This window comes from Manis pentadactyla, chromosome 5 (genome assembly GCF_030020395.1).
Source record: "Manis pentadactyla isolate mManPen7 chromosome 5, mManPen7.hap1, whole genome shotgun sequence".
In the NCBI taxonomy this organism is placed as follows: Eukaryota; Metazoa; Chordata; class Mammalia; order Pholidota; family Manidae; genus Manis; species Manis pentadactyla.
In genome coordinates this window covers 4,349,558-4,370,243 of record NC_080023.1, presented here as the reverse complement: position 1 = coordinate 4,370,243, position 20,686 = coordinate 4,349,558, and the positions used below count along the sequence as shown (strand labels likewise).

Below are 20,686 nucleotides of genomic sequence, written 5' to 3'. Positions count from 1 at the left end.
AATTCTTGGTAAGATTTATTGACAGATTTATCATCAGAGACTTTGGAGACCAGAAGGCAATGGGTCAATATATTCAAAGTACTAAAAGAAAAGGCCAGCAGGAACATGGAAATATGCTAAACATTAATTAATACTAGGGAAATGCAAATCAAAACTACCATGATGTGCTACCTCACACCATTAGGATGGCAATTATAAAAAAATTAAGTTGGCAAGGATGTGTAGAAATTATAACCCTTGCGCACTCTTATTTGGAATGTAAAATGGTACAGCCACTATGGAAAACAGCATGTGGTTCCTCAAAAATATGGAAATAGAATTACTATGTGATCCACTTCTGGGTATATATCCAAAAGAATTGAAAACAGGGTTTCAAACATTCATACACCCATGCTCATAGCAGCATTATTCACAATAGCTAATATGTGGAGGCAACCCAAGTTTCTGTTGATGGATAAATGGATAAACAAAATGTGGTACACATGTGTAATGCAATATTACATGTGTAATATTCCTTAAAAAGGAAGGAAATTTTGAAATATGCCACAACATGGATGAACCTTGAGGACATTATGCTAAGTGAAATAAGCCAGTCACAAAATACCAAACACTGTATGATTCAACTTATAAGAGGTACTTAGAGTAGTCAAAATCATAGGGGAGTTACTGTTTAATGGATAGAGTTTCAATTTTACAAGATGGAAAGAGTTGGGATGGATAGAGGTGATGGTTGCACAACATTACAAATATATATGTATTTTACCCTAGTTAAAAAATATCAAACAATATTTTGAGCTAAACTGAAATGAAAGTACAACAGCAAAATTGGGGGATAAGTGAAAGTAGTACTTAGAAATTTATAGCATTGAATGCATATTAGAATGAAAGATATATTTTAAATCAATCTAAGCTTTCACCTTAGGAAACTAGAAAATGAAAAACTAAATCCAAAGTAAGCAGAAGAGGAGAAAAAAGTTCTGCTCTAATAAAAATTAGTACAGAAATCAATGAAATTAAAAACAGGAGATAGGGTAAACCGATGAAACCAAAAGCTGGTTCTTCAAAAAGATCAATAAAAACCAATAAGCCTTTAGCTAGGCTACTTAAGAAATAAAGAAGATCCAAATTAATACCTACACAAAGTAAAAATAGAGAACTTTGTGCTTTACCCCAGTTAAAAAATATCAAACAATAATAGCAACAAAAGGCCTATATATTTAATGGTGAGAAACTGAAACCCCCACTAAGATCAGAAAAAGGCAATAATGTACCCTCTCACTATTCTTTTTTCAACATTATACATGTCATAGCTAATGCAATAAGAAAAGGAAATAAAAGATACACAGATTAGAAAGGTAGAAATAAAGCTGTTTTGTCCACAGATGACATGATTGTGTAGAAAAGTCAAAATAACAAAATTGTACTGGAACTAATATGCAATTATAGTAAGGTTGCAGGATACAAGGTTAGTATGCAAACGTTAATTACCTGTGGAATAAGAAAAAACACATTAAAATTAAAAAACCAATGCCATTTACATTAGCATTCCCCCAAATGAAACACTTAGGTATAAATCATATAAGATATATATGCAGAAAGCTATAGAACTGTGAGGAAAGTAATCAATAATGAAATAAATGGAGATATTCCATATTCATGGATAGGAAGACTCAAGGTTGCCAAAATGTCATTTCTCCCCAGTTTGACCTGTAGACTCAACACAATCCCAATCAGAATCTCAGCAAGTTATTTTGGAAATATTGACAAACCTAAAGTATATATGGAGAGGCAAAAAATATAGAATAGCTAAGACAATATTGAAGGGTAAGAATAGAGGCCCAACACTACCCAGCTTCAAGACTTTGCTATAAAGATACAGTAATGAAGATAGTGTAGTATTGGTGAAAGAATAGACCATTGAATTAGTGAATCAGAATATAGAAAGCCCAGAGATGATACACAAATATAATCAACTGATCTTTGGCAAAGGAGCAGAGGCAGTACAATGGAGAAAAGACAATCTCTTCAACAAATGGTGCTGGAACAACTGGACCCACGGGCAAAGACATGAATGTGATACAGATCTTACACGTTTTACAAAAGTTATCTTAAAATGGATAGTTAAATGTAACACAAAGCTATAAAACTTTTAGAAGACAACAAAATGTAGGTACCTTGGGTTTGGTTATAACTTTTTAGATACAACATCAAAGTCATTATCTATGAAATAAATAATTGAGAAGGGGGACTTCATTAAAGTTAAAAACTGCTCTGCAAAGGACATGGTCAAGATAATGAAAAGACAAGCCACAGATGGGGAGAAAATATTTGTAAAAGATAAGAGAAGTGACTGTTACCCAGAATATCCAAAGAACTCTAAAAGCAACAAGAAAATGGACAAGTCAGTTTAAATATAGGGAAAAGATCTGAATAGACACTTTATGAAAGAAGACATAAGGTGGCAAATAAGCATATGAAAAGGTGCTTCTCCTTATATGTCATTAGGGAATTGCAAATTAAAAGCAACAATGAGATACCATTTCACACCTATGAGAATGACAAAAATAGGGAACACTGGCAACACCAAATGCTGACAAGGACATGGACAACGGGAGTGCTCATTCGTTGCTGATGTGGAATGACAGTGACCTTGGAAGACAGGTTGGCAGTTTCCTATAAAACTAAACAGGCTCTTAACATACAGTCCAGCAATTGTGCTATTTATTTACCCAAATAACATGAGAACTTAGGTCACATGAAAACCTTCATGTGAATGTTTATAGTAGCCTTATTTGTAATTGCCAAAATTTGGAAGCAACCAAGATTTCCTTCTGCAGGTGATGGATAAATAAGTCATGGTATACATCCTAACAGTAGCATATTATTCAGTGCTAAAAAGAAATGAGTTATCAGGCCATAAAAAGATATGGAAGAAACTTACATGCATATTACCAAGTGAAAGATGCTAACATAAAGAGGCCTACTGTGAATTCCAAGTATATGACTTTCTGAAATGAGGCTAAACTATGGAGACAGTAAAAATGATCAGTGGTTGCCAGGAGTTGGGAGGAGGGAGCAAGGAGTGAGTAGGTGAAGCCCTGCAGACTTTTAGGGAAGTCAGACTACTCTCCATGTTACTAAAACGGTGGATACACACCATACATTTGTAAAACCCATAGAATGTACACCTCCATGAGAGAACCTTAAACTGTGAACTTTGGGTGATTATGATGTATGTAGGTTCACTGGTTGTAACAAATGTTCCATTCTGGTACATCTGGTACATTTGGGAAGAGGGCATATGGGAACTCTGTTCTTTCTGCTAAAGTTTTCTGTGACTCTAAAATTGCTCTAAAAATAGTTTAAATCATTTAAAAAATAGTTATATATTACATACAGAAAAATGCAATGAAATTTCTCCTTTTTCAAGGTCTTTCAGTTTTGATTTGGAGAAAATTAAAGATCTTGCCGTTTACTTAATTTCATTTAACAGACTGTTGATAGGGAACTTTTGTTAATAAAAGCACATACAAAGGTCAATTGATTTCTGATTTTGCATGAATAACAAAGAACTCTCCCTTAAAAAATATTCGGTGACTACTCATACCTTTTAAATTTAATTTCTGAGTTTTAGTTTAAGGTTCTACATGGTCTATTTCCAGTGAATATTCAAGTCAGTAAACATGTTTTAAATGCCTATCAGTGTGGTGTAATGGAAAAAAACATACTTGATAAAATGTGTTGCTGCTTGCCAGAGATATGGTCTGTATACATCATTTAACCTCTCAGAACCACAGTTTTCTCCTCTACAAAATAGAATAGGAATATTGGAGGTGGGATAATGGAACATGGGATACAAAATGCCTATGTTTGAATGGTACATATATATTATTGTTGTTGTGGGCCCTGCCTATCCTACCAGCTATGCTATTCCCTTGGGCTGTCACTCACATGCCATAGGAATGTGCACATGACCCAGGTTAACAATTCAGATCGCCCCACAGATCCAGTATACGCAGTCCTTGTGGGAGTGCTGATAGGACCTTAAAGGGGACCTTAGCTTGTAAGAAATGCTGAAACTAGAGCTTTTTCTTATCATTTTCCTTCCAGATGCTGAGAGATTTCCTGAAAATAAGGCCTATGGGGTGAGAATTTTCTGTCTCCACAGCCAAGAAGAGGGTGGGCATATATTAGGCACCTGATAAATATTTGTTGAATGTTTGCAGAATGAAAATATTTCTCTTCCTTACTAGGAGAGGACACTGTTTCAGGCAATTGTATTTATTATTATTTTTAGACTGAAGTGTAATTGACATACAATATTCCATTAGTTTTAATTCAGATGTACAACATAGTGGTTGAATATTTATATACATTATACAATGCTTGCTGTGATAAGTGTAGTTATATCTGCCACCAAACAAAGTTACTACAGTAGTATGGACTGTGTTCCCTATACTGTACTTTTCATCCATGTGACTCACTTATTTTATAACTAGAAGTTTGTACCTTTTAATCCTCTACACCTATTTCACCCATCCCTCCACCCCTCTCCTCTGGCATCCACCAGTTCTGTATATTTATGAATCTGTTTCTGTTTCATTTGTTCATTTGTTTTGCTTTTTATGTTCCACATATAAGTGAGATCATGAAGTATTTGTCTTTCTCTGAATTATTTCACTTAGCATAATACCCTCTAAGTCCAGCCATGTTGTCACAAATGGCAAGATTTCATTCTTTTTTATGGTTGAGTAATATTCCATCTTATATATGTACTACATCTCTATCCATTCATTCTATGGTTGGGCACTTAGGTTGCTTCCATATCTTGGCTATTGTAAAGAGTGCTACAGTGATCATAGGGGTGCATATATCTTTTCAAATTAGTATATTCATAATCTTTGGGTAAATACCCAGAAGTGGAATTACTGGCTCATATGGTATTTCTATTTTTAATTTTCTGAGGACTGCCATACTGTCTTCCACAGTGGCTCCACCAGGTTACATTCCAAGCAGTGCACAAAGGTTCCATTTTCTCCACGTCCTCACCAACACTTGCTATTTCTTGCTTTTTAGATAGTGGCCATTCTGACTGATGTGAGGTGATAGCTCAATGTGCTTTTGATTTGCATTTCCCTGATGATTAGTGAAGCCAGTGTCTTTTCATGTGCCAGCTATCTTCTTTGGTTTAGGTATAACTGGCCAGAATTTGGAGGCAGGGTGTAGGGAGGAGAAGGTGGCTGTACTGACAGGTGACTGGAGTTAGGAAAATAGCCCTACTGGAGCTGTTGTCAGGGAAGTGCCAAGTGCTCCAAGACGAGATTGCTGCAGTAGGCCTGGGTCAGCCTGAAGCTAGGAGTGTCCAACAGTCCAGTTGTAGTGGAGCCCTAGTGTCCCAGCTCCCACCCTCCATATGGGTGGGGGTGACAGGACACCTGCCCTCAGCTCAAGACAACCAGTCATGAGTTTTCATGAGAATAGGGATTTTGAACTCTTTCCATCAGGTACCCTCTCCTTACCAGAGAAGATGCCTGTTTTGTTCTACCTGGCTCTGATCCACCACCATCCTGCTCCTCCATGAGCACATCCCCAGAACATCTCTAAGTTCAAAGGGAAGTAGCTCCTGCAATCTGTGCTTGAATTGTTGGACTGAGCAAGTCAGGGCGCCTTGAGCTGACATGGTGGGGAACGGGCATCTCTGTTATATCCATTGCACAGATGAGGAAACTGAGGAGTAAAGCAGTTAAGTAACCTGCTGAAGATTCGTCTTATAGATGACATTCTACACTTTAACTTGGATCTGACTCCAAAATCCACATTCTTTCCACCTGACAGTGATGCTTTTCTACTCCCCCGTTTACCCTGTGAGGAAGAGGCCTTGGGGCAAGACCCAGAGTTTATCACGGTACTAAAGAGAGCCCCTTCTGGGACAGGACAAGGTGGAGGTGGCCTGTCTGGCCTTCGTGCTCTGCTAAAGCTGCAGTACCTGCAAAGTGGAGGAAGCCTGGCCTTGCAGAGCCACAAGGGCAGGTGGACTACATGGATCTCTCCACGCACCGAGACCGGCAGGCCTTGGGGTGAGGAGTATGAGGCCTGCCATTTGTATTTTATTTAAGCTTTTAGGTTAAGGAGTCACTGCTCCTCAGCTGTACCATAGGCCCAGAGGAGGCAGGCACTGTTCATCTTGGTGCAGGGCCTCTGTTCAGGGTCCTACATGGTAAAAGTTGTAAATGTTGGTTAATGGATGCTTATGCAGAGATATTTAGTTTGTGGGATATATGACATGAATTTATGGCAAATGAAAAATTTTAGTAACAAAACATAAAAGAATGTTTTACCTCATCATTGTAGGTTGTAACAGTCACAAACATTCCCAAACCAGGAGCAGATTCAAGGAAATCTTGTCTGCCTATGTTCCATTGCTGTATCTTGAAAGTCCCTGTTTCAAAAATACAAGATAATATATTAACTACAAAAATTGTAAGACATATAGTTACTGATAAATCAATTTAAATTTTTTTCTTTACTGCCTTTCCCGTGTCCCCCACACCCACTACATTATGTGTGCTAATAGTAAAGCCTCCTTTTCCCCCTTATCCCTCCCTTCCCACCCATCCTCTCCAGTCCCTTTCCCTTTGGTAACTGTTAGTCCATTCTTGGGTTCTGTGAGTCTGATACTATTTTGTTCCTTCAGTTTTTTCTTTGTTCTTATGCTCCACAGATGAGTGAAATCATTTGGTACTTGTCTTTCTCCATCTGGGTTATTTCACTGAGCATAATACCCTCTAGCTCTATCCATGTTGCAAATGGTAGGATTTGTTTTCTTCTTATGGCTGAATAATATTCCATTGCTGAATAATATTCCATTGTGTATATGTACGACCTCTTCTTTATCCATTCATCTACTGATGGACACTTAGGTTGCTTCCATTACTTGGCTATTGTAAATAGTGCTGTGATAAACATATGGTTGCATATGTCTTTTTCAAACTGGGCTCCTGCATTCTTAGGGTAAATTCCTAGGAGTGGAATTCCTGGGGTCAAATGGTATTTCTATTTTGAGTTTTTTGAGGAACCTCTATACTGCTTTCCACAATGGTCAAACTAATTTATATTCCCCCCCACCAGTGTAAGAGGGATCCCCTTTCTCCACATCCTCGCCAGCATTTGTTGTTGTTTATCTTTTGGATGTTGGCCATCCTAACTGGTGTGAGGTGATTTCTCATTGTGGTTTTAATTTGCATTTCTCTGATGGTTAGTGATGTGGAGCATCTTTTTGTGTGCCTGTTGGCCATCTGAATTTCTCTTTAGGAGAAGTGTCTGTTCAGCTCCTCAGTCCATTTTTTAATTGGCTTATTTGCTTTTTGTTTGTTGAGGTGCATGAGCTCTTTATATAATTTGGATGTCAACCCCTTATTGGATGTCATTAATGAATATATTCTCCCATACTGTAGCATGTCTTTTTGTTCTACTGATGGTGTCCTTTCCTGTACAGAAGCTTTTTAGTTTGATACAGTCCCACTTGTTCATTTTTGCTTTTGTTTCACTTGCCTGGGGAGATATGTTCATGAAGAAGTTGCTCATGTTTATGTCCAAGAGATTTTTGCCTATGTTTTTTCCTAAGAGTTTTATGGTTTCATGACTAACATTCAGGTCTTTGATCCATTTTGAGTTTACTTTTGTGTATGGGGTTAGACAATAATCCAGTTTCATTCTCTTGCATGTAGCTGTCCAGTTTTGCCAACACCAGTTGTCAAAGAGGCTGTCATTTCCCCATTGTATATCCATGGCTCCTTTATCATATATTAATTGACCATATATACTTGAGTTTATATCTGGGCTCTCTAGTCTGTTCCATTGGTCTGTGGGTCTGTTCTTGTGCCAGGGCCAAATTGTCTTGATTACTGTGGCTTTGTAGTAGAGCTTGAAGTCAGGGAGCATAATTCCCCCCACTTTATTCTTCCTTCTCAGGATTGCTTTGGCTATTCAGGGTCTTTTGTGGTTCCATATGAATTTCAGAACTATTTGCTCTAGTTCATTGAAGAATGCTTTTGGTATTTTGATAAGTATTGCATTGAATCTGTAGCTTGCTTTAGGCAGGATGGCCATTTTGATGATATTAATTCTCCCTATCCATGAGCACAGGATGTGTTCCATTTATTGGTTTCTTCTTTAATTTCTCTCATGAGTGTCTTGTAGTTTTCAGAGTAAAAGTCTTTCACTTCCTTGGTTAGGTTTATTACTAGGTATTTTATTCTTTTTGATGCAACTGTGAATGGAATTGTTTTCCTGATTTCTCTTTCTGCTAGTTCATCGTTAGTGTATAGAAATGCCACAGATTTCTGTGTATTAATTTTGTATCCCGCTACTTTGCTGAATTCAGATATTAGATCTAATAGTTTTGGAGTGGATTCTTTAGGTTTTTTAATGTACAATGTCATGTCATCTGCAAACAGGGATACTTTGACTTCTTCATTGCCAGTCTGGATGCCTTTTATTTCTTTGTGTTGTCTGATTGCTGTGGCTAGGACCTCCAGAACTATTTTAAATAAAAGTGGGGAGAGTGGGCATCCTTGTCTTGTTTCCGATCTTAAAGGAAAAGCTTTCAGCTTCTCACTGTTAAGTAAAATGTTGGCTGTGGGTTTTTCATATATGGCTTTTATTATGTTGAGGTACTTGCCCTCTATACCCATTTTGTTGAGAGTTTTTATCATGAATGGATGTTGAATTTTGTTGAATGCTTTTTCAGCATCTACAGAGATAATCATGTGGTTTTAGTCCTTCTTTTTGTTGATGTGGTGGATGATATTGATGGATTTTCAAACGTTGTACCATCCTTGTATCCCTGGGATGAATCCTACTTGATCATGATGGATAATCTTTTTTATGTATTTTTGAATTTGGTTTGCTAATATTTTGCTGAGTATTTTTGCATCTATGTTCATCAGGTATATTGGTCTGTAATTTTCTTTTTTTTTGTGGTGTCTTTGCCTGGTTTTGGTATTAGAGTGATGTTGGCCTTGTAGAATTATTTTGGGAGTATTCCCTCCTCTACTTTTTGGAAAACTTTAAGGAGGATGGGTATTAGGTCTTCACTAAATGTTCCATACAATTCAGCAGTGAAACCATCTTGTCCAGGGATTTTGTTCTTAGGTAGTTTTTTGATTACTAATTCAATTTTGTTGCTGGTAATTGGTCTATTGAGATTTTCTGTTTCATTCTGGCTCAGCCTTGGAAGGTTGTATTTCTCTAGAAAGTTGTCCATTTCTTCTGGGTTATCCAGTTTGTTAGCATATAATTTTTCATAGTATTCTCTAATAATTCTTTGTATTTCTGTGGTATCCATAGTGATTTTTCCTTTCTCATTTCTGATTCTGTTTATGTGTGTAGACTCTCTTTTTTTCTTGATATTTTGGCTTTTTTTTTATTGAAGGGTAGTTGACACACAGTATTACATTAGTTTCAGGTGTACAACACAGTGATTCAACATTTATATACATGATAATTCTAGGTACCAGCTATCACCATACCAAGTTGTTACAATATTTTGACTATATTCCTTGTGCTATACATTACATCCCGGTTACTTATTTATTTTACAATTGGAAGTGCATATATATATATATATTTTTTTTCTTTTTTGTGAGGGCATCTCTCATATTTATTGATCAAATGGTTGTTGACAACAATAAAATTCTGTATAGGGGGGGTCAATGCTCAATGCACAATCATTAATCCACCGCAAGCCTAATTTTCATCAGTGTCCAATCTTTTGAAGCTTAACGAACAAGTTCTTACATGGAGTACAAATTCTTACATAGTGAATAAGTTACATGGTGAACATTACAGGGGCAGTCATCACAGAAGCTTTCGGTTTTGCTCATGCATTATGAACTATAAACAGTCAGTTCAAATATGAATATTCATTTGATTTTTATACTTGATTTATATGTGGATACCACATTTCTCTCTTTATTATTATTATTTTTAATAAAATGCTGAAGTGGTAGGTAGATACAAGATAAAGGTAGAAAACATAGTTTAGTGTTGTAAGAGAACAAATGTAGATGATCAGGTGTGTGCCTGTAGACTATGTGTTAATCCAAGCTAGACCAGGGCAATAAAACATCCACGTATGCAGAAGATTTCTCTCAGAACGGGGGGGTGAGGTTCTAAGCCTCACCTCTGTTGATCCCCAATTTCTCACCTGATGGCCCCCCTGCGACTGTGCCTGTCTTAGGTTGTTCCTCCCTTGAGGAATCTTACCCGTCTCTGGCTAACCAGTCATCTTCCGGGGACATACAGGGAATTGTAAAGTTGGTAAGTGAGAGAGAAGCCTTATTGTTTGAAAAGGTTAGCTTTTTACTTCTTTGCATATTTATGCCCTGTGGCTTCTATGCCCAGTATTTGTCTTGAGGTATCTTTATCACTTGGAAGAATTATGATACTCGGTAAATTCGATATGTGGCATGAATTCTATTTAAGGGTTGTAATTAGGAAGGAAGGAGGAAAACTATAGAAGTAGCAGGCGGAAGAAAACCTGGGGAGATTGATTATTTCTTTGACATATCTTCTTGTAGAGTAACTTCAGCATGTATAGTTTTTAAACTACTAAGTAAATTGTGCACACACATTAACATAATAGGAGTACAGTTACGTAACCAAAGCATACCTGTAATTACCAGCCATCTCCAGTGAAACCAAGAAAACCAGTTAGGCACCTTAGGCATTTGTGAAAACTTATCTATGATATGGTGGATATTGTCCAACTGAACTTGAACAGTCTGAGAGAATTCAGATAAATTAAAACAACCCATTCCTGGGGACTGTTCACATCCCATATGTTCTTTTAACAGTAAATAGTCTGTAGTCGTAAGATTTTTGGAGCGCTACAATTTGCACTTCTCCTAATTCTTGGTTGAGTTCCAACCATATAGATCCAGTCAAATTTGTTGTTTTACTGTATGCACAGGCCAGCTTAGATATTTCCTTCTTCATTCCCATGGCAAGTCCAGGAACTGGTGGGATGAGTGCATCTACAGCTGTAGCAGTGCGTGGATCTTTGTTGGGGTTTTTTGCTGATCATCTTCTGGCATGAGTCTTCCAGAGAGTGCTGATGTTGAAAGTTCTTTTTCATATCGTATCTTAGTTCATTTTCGGGGTAGCCCAATTAGGCTTTGATCCTCTGTATAAACAAAACAGACCCTTTGCCTACACTTTTATATGCCCTTTATATCATTGTGTAGAGCTCATTGGAGGTCACCACACAGGAACTGCTTTTTTTTTTAACATTAATCTACACTTACATGACAAATACTTTGTTTACTAGACTCACCCCTATACCAGGTCTTCCCTATATACCCCTTTACAGTCACTGTCCATCAGCGTAGCAAAATGTTGTAGAATCACTACTTGTCTTCTCTGTGTTGTACAGCCCTCCCCTTTGATATTTTGGCATTTTGATAAGTATTGCATTGAATCTGTAGATTGCTTTAGGCAGGATGGCTATTTTGATGATATTAATTCTCCCTATCCATGAGCACAGGATGTGTTCCATTTATTGGTTTCTTCTTTAATTTCTCTCATGAGTGTCTTGTAGTTTTCAGAGTGTAAGTCTAGGGGTTTATCTATTTTGTTTATTTTCTCAAAGAACCAGCTCCTGTTTTCATTGATTCTTTCTCTTGTTTTAATGTTCTCCATTTTATTTATTTCGGCTCTGATCTTTATTATGTTCCTCCTCCTACTCACATTGGGCCTCATTTGTTCTTTTTCTAGTTTCATTAATTGTGAGTTTAGACTGTTCATTTGGGATTGTTCTTCTTTCCTGAGGTAAGCCTCTATTGCAATATATTTTCCTCTTAGAACTGCCTTCACTATATCCCACAGATTTTGTGGTGTTGAGTTATTGTTTTCATATGTCTCCATATATTGCTAGATCTCTGTTTTTATTTGGTCATTGATCCATTGATTATTTAGGAGCATGTTATTAAGCCTCCATGTGTTGTGGGCTTTTTCATTTTCTTTGTGTAATTTATTTCTAGTTTCATACCTTTGTGATCTGAGAAGCTGGTTGGTACAATTTCAATCTTTTTGAATTTACTGAGGTTCTTTTTGTGTCCTAGTATATGATCTATTCTTGAAAATATTCCATGTGCACTTTAGAAGAATGTGTATCTTGTTGCTTTTGGATGGAGTGTTCTGTAGATGTCCTTTTGGTCCATCTGTTCTAATACGTTGTTCAGTGCCTCTGTCTCTTTACTTACTTTCTGTCTGTTTGATCTGTCATTTGGAGTGAGTGGTGTGTTGAAGTCTCCTAAAATGAATGCATTGCATCCTATTTCCCCCTTTTAATTCTGTTAGTATTTGTTTCACATATGTAGGTGATCCTGTGTTGCATGCATAGATATTTATAATAGTTATTTCCTCTTGTTGGACTGACCCCTTTATCATTAGGTGATGTCCTTCTTTGTCTCGTGTTACTTTCTTTGTTTTGAAGTCTATTTTGTCTGATACAAGTACTGCAACTCCTGCTTTTTTCTCCCTATTAGTTGCTTGAAATATCTTTTTCCATCCCTTTACTTTCAGTCTGTGTATGTCTTGAGTTTGAAGTGTGTCTCCTGTAGGCAGCATATAGATAGGCCTTATTTTTTTATCCATTCAGTGACTCTATGTCTTTTGATTGGTGCATTCAGACCATTTACATTTAGGGGATTTTTTGATAGGTATATACTTATTTCCATTGCAGGCTTTAGATTCGTGGCTACCAAAGGTTCAAGCATAATTCCCTTTCTATCTAAGTCTAATGTAACTCACTTTGTGTGCTATTACAAACACAACCTAGAGGTTCTTTTTTTTCCTCCTTTTTCTTCCTCCTCCATTATTTGTATGTTATGAATCATATTCTGTACTCTTTGTCTATCCCTTCAGTGACATCTATTTAGCCTTAGGAATACTTCCTTCTATAGGGGTCCCTCAAAAGTGCACTGTAAGGGTGGTTTGTGGGAGGTAAATTCTCTCAGCTTTTGCTTATCTGAAAATTGTTTAATCCCTTCTTCAAATTTAAATAACCTTGCCGATTATAGTATCTTGGTTCCAGGCCCTTCTGCTTCATTGCATTAAATGTATCATGCCACTCCCTTCTGGCCTGTAAGATTTCTGTTGAGAAATCTGATGATAGCCTGATGGGGTTTCCTTTGTATGTCATCTTTTTTCTCTCTCTGGCTGCTTTTAAAAGTTTGTCTTTATCCTTGATATTTACCATATTAATTATTATATGTCTTGATGTTGTCCTCCTTGGGTCCCTTGTGTTGGGAGATCTGTGCACCTCCATGGCCTGAGAGACTATCTCTTTCACCAGATTAGGGAAGTTTTTAGCAATTAGCTCCTCAATGACACTTTCTTTCCATTTTTTTCTCTCTTCCTCTTCTGGTACCCCTATAATGAGAATGTTGTTCTGTTTGGATTGGTCACACAGTTCTCTCAATATTCTTTCATTCTTAGATATTCTTTTCCTCTCTGTGCTTCAGTTTCTTTGTATTCCTCTTCTCTAATTTCTATTCCATTTACTCTCTCTTCTACTACATCTAATCTGTTTTTAAATCCCTGCATTGTATGTTTCATTTCGGATATGGAATTTCTGAATGATTGAATCTCCATCTTAAATTCGTTCCTGAGTTCTTGAATTTTTTTTCTGTACCTCCATGAGCATGTTTATGATTTTTATTTTAACTCTCTTTCAGGAAGATTGGTGAGTTCAGTTTCATTTGGCCCTTTTTCTGGGGTTTGTGAGATTTTGGTCTGAGCCAGTTTCTTTTGATGTTTTATTTTTCTATGAGGTGCCCTCTAGTGCCCAGAAGCTCCAGTCTCTGGAGCTGCTCAGCCCCTAGAGTGAGGTTGGGGGCCATATGGGAGCAGAGCTGGTGCCTGGGGAGAGGAAAGATCTGTTCCCCGATTCCCATCTGCGGTGCCTGTCTCTGGTGTCAGAGCCAGTGGGCGGAGCAGAGGTGTAACCCTTTGTGCTTGGCGTCTCTAGCTGTTGTAGGCGGAGCTTCCCTCTGGCTGGCCTGACAACCGCACAGTGACTGCCGGTTTGCGAGCCTGTGCCAGCAGGTAGGAGGGAGGAGCAGGAGGCTGCCTGTCACAGTGCGGGGCCTCGGAGCTGGGCAGGCAGCCAGGGGGATTCGGCGCCTGAAGCTCCCCCAAGTTCCCAACCAGCTGGGCAGAGCCACCTGGACAACCTCGTCTAGCTCTCCTCTCCCCCGCGTAGCAAGCTCCGTGCAAACCCTGCCCCTTCAGCCGCCCTCTCACTGCTAGGAAGTGTCTCAGACCGCCTGCCTCTCCCTTGTCCCAGAGGGTCCGGGTGTGGATCCCCATCCTCCACAAACAATCAGAATCTCAGTCTCTCAAGCATTCCACCTGTCTGAGCTCCCCAAAGTCCAGAGCATCAAGACTGGAGTGCATAGGATGACCTGAGCTCTTGCTCCGGTCCTCATTATTTGCACACTACTGCACCACTCTAGCCTCAGCTCCCTCAGAAAAATGGGGATGATACATATACTTTCTAAGTCTCAGAGTTGTGAAGACTGTTGAAAAAAATGTAAAAAGTAAGGCTGTGAAAGCTTTCCACCTGGAACATAAACTCTGTGTAGTCAGGACTAAGAGAGCCTCTCCAACACCCCCGGGGGTTCTCCTGCCTTCAGGGCATTCCTCCTGTGGCACTGTGTGCACTCGTGGCATAATTCCTGAAGCACAGGTGTGTGTGTGTGTGTGTGTGTGTGTGTGAAGAGCCCTTCCTTTCACTGTCTCCAGGGGCTCTGCCTAAAGTTTGGACCATCTCATTTATTCTCAGAATGTGCTCTGAGGAAATATGGTTATTCATCTACATTTGATATATATAATACAATGAGCACATTTTCATGGGGATAGCACTGCTCTAGGAGCTGAGGGCAGAAGTGAATAGAAGCTTCCATGGAGCTTTCAGAGGGACAGAAACAGAGAAGCAAATAAATATATAAAGTGGAAGGTGTTAAGAATGCTGAGAGGACAACCAAGGAACAAGGGCAGGTAGTCCTCAGGGCTTTGGCTGTCACCTGGGGAAGGCAGGGCAGGCTTCTCTGACATTGAGTGAAGACCTGCAGGAATAGGGGAGTAAGAATACATATAATTTTATTATATTTATACTTCTATATCACATTCAGAGCTAATTATGTGCCAAGCACCATTCTAAGGAATTTACACGTATAGTTTGAATTTTCATGACAACACCATGTAGGCAGATACAATTTTTATAAATATATATGAAGAAACCAAGTCATAGAGAAAGTAATTTGCTTAAGGGCACATACCTAGCAGGCATCAGAGCCAAGACTGAGACCCAGGCAGTGTACACCTTTTCCTTCGCCACTTCATGGTGGTGTCTCCATCTGGGGAAAGATTCTATGCAGGAGTATATGTAGGCGCATGCTTGGGGTGTTCAAGGAACAGCAGTGTCTTCCATGAGGCCATCAGAGAGACCGACATGAGATGAGGCTGAAGGCACAGCAAGGACTGGGTCAGGGGGGTCTGCAAGCCCACTGAGGATTCGTGGGAGCAGTTGGTCCCAGAAGTGGGATGATGTGGCTTCACATAAGAATGTTTTGTTGTTGTTGTTATTTTATTATTATTATTATTTTGTGTGTATGTGTGTGTGTGTGTAGGAAAGAATGGAGATGGATGAAGGATGGAAGCAAGGAGGCTATTGTCATGACCTAGGTGCCTCAGGCCAGTTGCTAGTGGTGGAGGTTGTAAAGTGTTGGATTCTGCACTATTATCTCTGTTTTACTAGTTGGAAACTGAGTCCCAGAGAGATAAAGTCACAGCTACAGTCACAAAGCTACTAAGTTGTAGGGGCAGAAGTAGAACCAAGACAGTCTGACTCCAAAGCCCAAAACCAGAACTCCAGCTACACTGCCTCCCTGGAAGGCAAATGGAGGCGAGTCCCTGACAGACCTGAGACAGGAAATTTGCCTGGATGCTGACTGTAGAGGGCAGCTTCTGGAAAGTGAGTTCTCTTTGGGGGACCCTGTAAGTCCGGGGAGAGGAAATCCTGGGGCAAAATACCTCTAAAAACCGAAATCAGTCAAAGGGAGAAATAAAGTTTAAAACCCATTTATTCTTTACAAACTGCAGTCCAGGGCCATCTCTCTCCCCTGCTCCTGAAGAAGCCAGCAAGAATGCCAACCTCTCAGGTTCAGACACTCCCCAGGTTGCCAGGGTAATTACCCACTGACGTGGAGATGAACTTCTCTCCACCCCTGAGGATAAGCAAATGCACTAAAGCCAGGTGAGATATTCTGGAAATGTTACAATTTTACCCACAGACACCTACAGAGAACATTGCCTTGTATGGGAAATCTGCAATAAACCCTTGAACACTGCCTGTGCTTTGAAGTGACCAGCCCAGTAAACCTCTGGCAGTTTAACTGTATATCATGTATATTCTATACTTTTCAGAATGGTCCATCTCAAGAAGGTCTTTAAAGAGGTATCATTGGCAGTTCTGGAAAAGATGGAGTTCGTCCATTGCACCCTGTAATTATAACTAAAAACCTTGGGCAAAATGTATACAGCAAGTATCAGAAGACTGTATGGTGGAGATAAGGTGACTGGCTAAGACCTTACAACTCACAGCTTGACTCAGCAGTGAGCTTTCTCTTTTACCCACCTCTATAAATACCAGCCTGGTGCTATAGTGGTCTGCAACTGCAGACCAAACTTAAAAAATGATAGATAGATAGATAGATAGATAGACACATAGATACATAGATACATAGATAGATAGCCTGCTTAAGAAAAATCTACTCTCTTGAGCCAAAGGATCTGGACTAAGGTGATCCTGCAGAATGGAACCCCTTTGAGTATACCCATTGTACTCCAGATGAGCACCATGAAAGAAACTGTACTTCTCCCCACAGGGTCCTTCAGCTGGGCTGGGTAGAATTCTAAGTGGAGGACAATACAGAGGCAGCACCCCTCTACACTAGAGTTAAGGGAAGCTTACAGAAAGTAACGAGCTGGAGAAAGTGATCTTTATATCTACTTGTGATATCTTGGGCACACCTCCAAGCAGCCTATGCATGTAACCAATCAGAATCAATGCAGCAAAGGATTTAGGAATTCATATATGGTATGGAATACTTCCCAGTTAATAGACACCAAAACCAAATAACAAGATAAAAGAATAGAGCCAAAAGAAAACAGATAATAAAAGAGCCAACCTAATCCTGCTGGCTAGATGTATGCCCTGAGAAAATAACTATTTCTATGCTTTGGTTTCTTCATATGTAAAAACATCATAAAATACCATCTACCCAGGATACTACACATAGTGTGTTGACTCTAGAGAGCATACAAGCAGAGGAGACCAGAGTCCCAGACACTAAATTGACATCAGGAATGTATATTCTGAATCTAAATGGGTTTGCTACCTGCTAAAATAGACAATTTAAATAGGAACCAGAGTCATAATGTAATACTAATAATGCCTTGGATACATTACAAAATTACTGAACAACATCCAGGAGAATAATAACTTGAATGGGAAAAGACAGTTAATAGACACCAAAGCCAAAATAACAGATGTTGGAATTATCTGACAATTTTAAAGCAGCCATTATAAAAATGTGTCAAGAGTTTTAAACACCATTAAAATGGAAAAGTAGGGAGCCTCAGAAAAAGAAATAAAAGATTAAAAAAAACAAGGACACATCAGGGCAGGAAATTTGAAATTGAGAGCTCATTAAATGACTCACTAAAATAATGGAGATGACAGAGGAGAGTCAGTGAACTTGAAACTAGATTAAAAAAATAAATTTATTCAAATAGATTTAAAAAAAAGCAACCCTCAAACAGAGCCTCATGAATCTGTGGGACAATAACCTAAGTCCTAGAGGAGAGAAGAAAAAGGATAGGGCTGAATAAACTGGAGAAATGATGGCTTCAAACTCCCCAAATTTGGTGAAAGAGATAAACCTACAGATTCAAGCTGAGTGAACCCAAAATAAGACAAACTCCTGAAATGCCATAACCAAATACATAAAGACCAGATTTCTCAAAATTGAGATGAAAAAGACAATGGAAAATACAAACGATGCATTACTGATGGGGGCAGGGTTGGTGGGGGGGGGAGGACTATATGAATGATGACAGACTTCTCATCAGAAACACAGAGGCCAGAAGGAAGTGGATTGGTGTTCAAGTGTTGAAAGTGTTGTCAAACAGAATTCTCTACCAAAAATATTCTTTCAGGGTGAATGAGGGCAAATATTCTTAGGTCAAGGAAAGCTAAGAGAATTTTTCATCAGATCACCAGCTTTAAAATAATTGCCAAAGGAAGTTATTCCAGCAGAAAGAACTGTGACAGGGAAATTGAAATATCAGGAATGAAAAGAAAAATGGAAGGGTGGACACCTGGGAAACTGCAGTTCTGTATCCTCCTCCTCCTGTTAAGTTTTTTGATGGTTGAACACAAAAAAATGTGTTGTGAAGGGCTTAAAGATGGCAGATAAGAGGTGAGACAGAAGCCTCCTCTTAAAACCACATATATTATGAAAATATAGCAAATACAACTAATCCTGAAAGAGCAACAGGAAAAAACACTGTGACAGACTGCATACATCTGGGGAAAACAGCAGACCTCATGGAAAAGGATAAAGTACCAAAGTCGTGATCTGGTGGGACCCAAGCCCTTCCCCAACCCCAGCTCACTGACGAAAGGAAGAGCAACAGAGCAGGGAGGGGGTGGAGGCCTAGGACTGCTGAACACGCAGCCCTGGAGATCGACTCTGAGAAAACAAACCTACATTACATGTTGCTCTGGAGATTAGTGGGATTGGAAAGCTAAGACAGGCAGAATACTCAGAGAGATTGAGATTTCAGGCACTTGTGGAAAACAGGCATCCACAACTGGCCACTCTGGGACAAAAGAAAGGCAGGCAGTCTGAGAGACTTCCTAACAGCAAGAAGGCTGCTAAAGGGGCAAGGATTGCACACAGTTTGCTGCTTGGGAAAAAGGGCAGGTGGACAAAATTGTCCTGGCACACTCAGCCCAGCAGGTTGGGAACTTTTAGGAGCTTCAGGCACTCCATCCCCCTTGCTGGCAATGCAGCTCTGAGGCCCCCCACTACGATATGCAGCCTGTTGCTCCTTCCTCCTGTCAGCACCAGCTTGCAAAACTTCTGCCCCTCCCATTGTGCCAGGCCAGCCAGAGGGTGGCCCCACCTATGGCAGCTACAAGGGCATAGCATAGAGGCTCCTCCCTGTGTGCTTGGCCCACTGGCCCTGGCAGTGGAGGCAGGCACTGAAGCCAGGAAGCAGGAAAGAGCTCTTTCCTCCCAGCAGGCAAAAGTGCCACTCGCCTACAACCCAAACCATTGCTCCAGAGATTGAGAAGCTCCAGGAAATAGAGTGTCTGGGCACCCAGGGTGCCACCTATAAATATGAAATGTCAAAGGAACCTGGTTCAAACCAAAATCCCACAAACACCAGAAAGAGGGCCAAGTGAAACTTAACTCACTAATCTTCCTGAAAAAGAATTCAAAGTAAAAATCATAAACATGCTCACAGAGCTACAGAAAAATATTCAAGACCTCAGGGAGGAATTCAAGAAAGAAAAGTTTGAAAAATACAATATCTGAAATGAAACACAATGGGGGGATTCAAAAGCAGATTAGATTAAGTAAAGGAGACAGTAAATGAAATAGAAATCAGAGAACAGGAATATAAAGAAGCTTAGGCAGAGAGAGAAGAAAGTATCTCTAGGAATGAAAGAATATTAAGAGAACTGTGTGGCCAATCCAAATGGGCCAATATTCACATTATAGGGGTACCAGAAGATGAAGAGAGAGAAAAGGGGATAGAAAGTCTCTTTGAGGAGGTAATTGCTGAAAACATCCCCAATCTGGGGAAGGAAATAGTCTCTTGGGCCATGGAGGTACACAGATCTCTGAACAAAAGGTATCCAAGGAAGACAACACCAAGACATACAATAATTAAAATGGCAAAGATGAAGGACAAGGACAGAGTATTAAAAGCAGCTAGAGAGAGAAAAAAGATCGCATACAAAGGAAAACCCATCAGGCTATCATCAGACATCTCAGCAGAAACCTAACAGGCTAGAAGGGAGTGGCATGGTATATTTAATGCAATGATACAGAAGAGCCTCAAACCAAGAATACTCTAACCCAGCAAGATTATCATTTAAATTTGAAGGAGGAGTTAAACAATTTTCAGATGAGCAAAAGTTGAGAGAATTTACCCCCATAAACTGTTTCTACAGTGTACTTTGGAGGGACTGCTATAGATGGAAATGTTCCTAAGGCTAAATAGCTGTCACCAGAGAAAATAAAACCACATTAAAGGAAGTAGACCAATTAATTAAGCAAATGCAAAATTAAATCAGCTACCCCCAAAGTCAGCAAAAGGATGCACAAAGAGTTCAGTATATGATACCTAACATATAAAGAGTGGAGGAGGTAGACAAAGAAGGGAGGGGGGAAAAAAGAACCTTTAAATTGTGTTTGTAATAGCATACTAAGTGAGTAAAGTTAGACTATTAGATAGTAAAGAAGCTACCCTTGAACCTTTGGTAACCACAAAAAGCCTGCAGTGGCAACAAACACATATCTATCAATAATCATCCTAAATGTAA

At 39.2% G+C, this 20,686-nt stretch overlaps 1 protein-coding gene across 1 annotated transcript in view; it reads right to left on the bottom strand.

Moving 5' to 3' along the window:
• Positions 1-20,686, bottom strand: part of LOC118930319 (transmembrane emp24 domain-containing protein 11) — a 44,393-nt gene that overhangs the window by 12,394 nt on the left and 11,313 nt on the right. Inside the window, exon 2 of the mRNA XM_036921480.2 lies at positions 6,339-6,439. Coding sequence (XP_036777375.2) covers positions 6,339-6,439 — 101 coding nt within the window. The remainder of the gene's footprint in view (positions 1-6,338; positions 6,440-20,686) is intronic.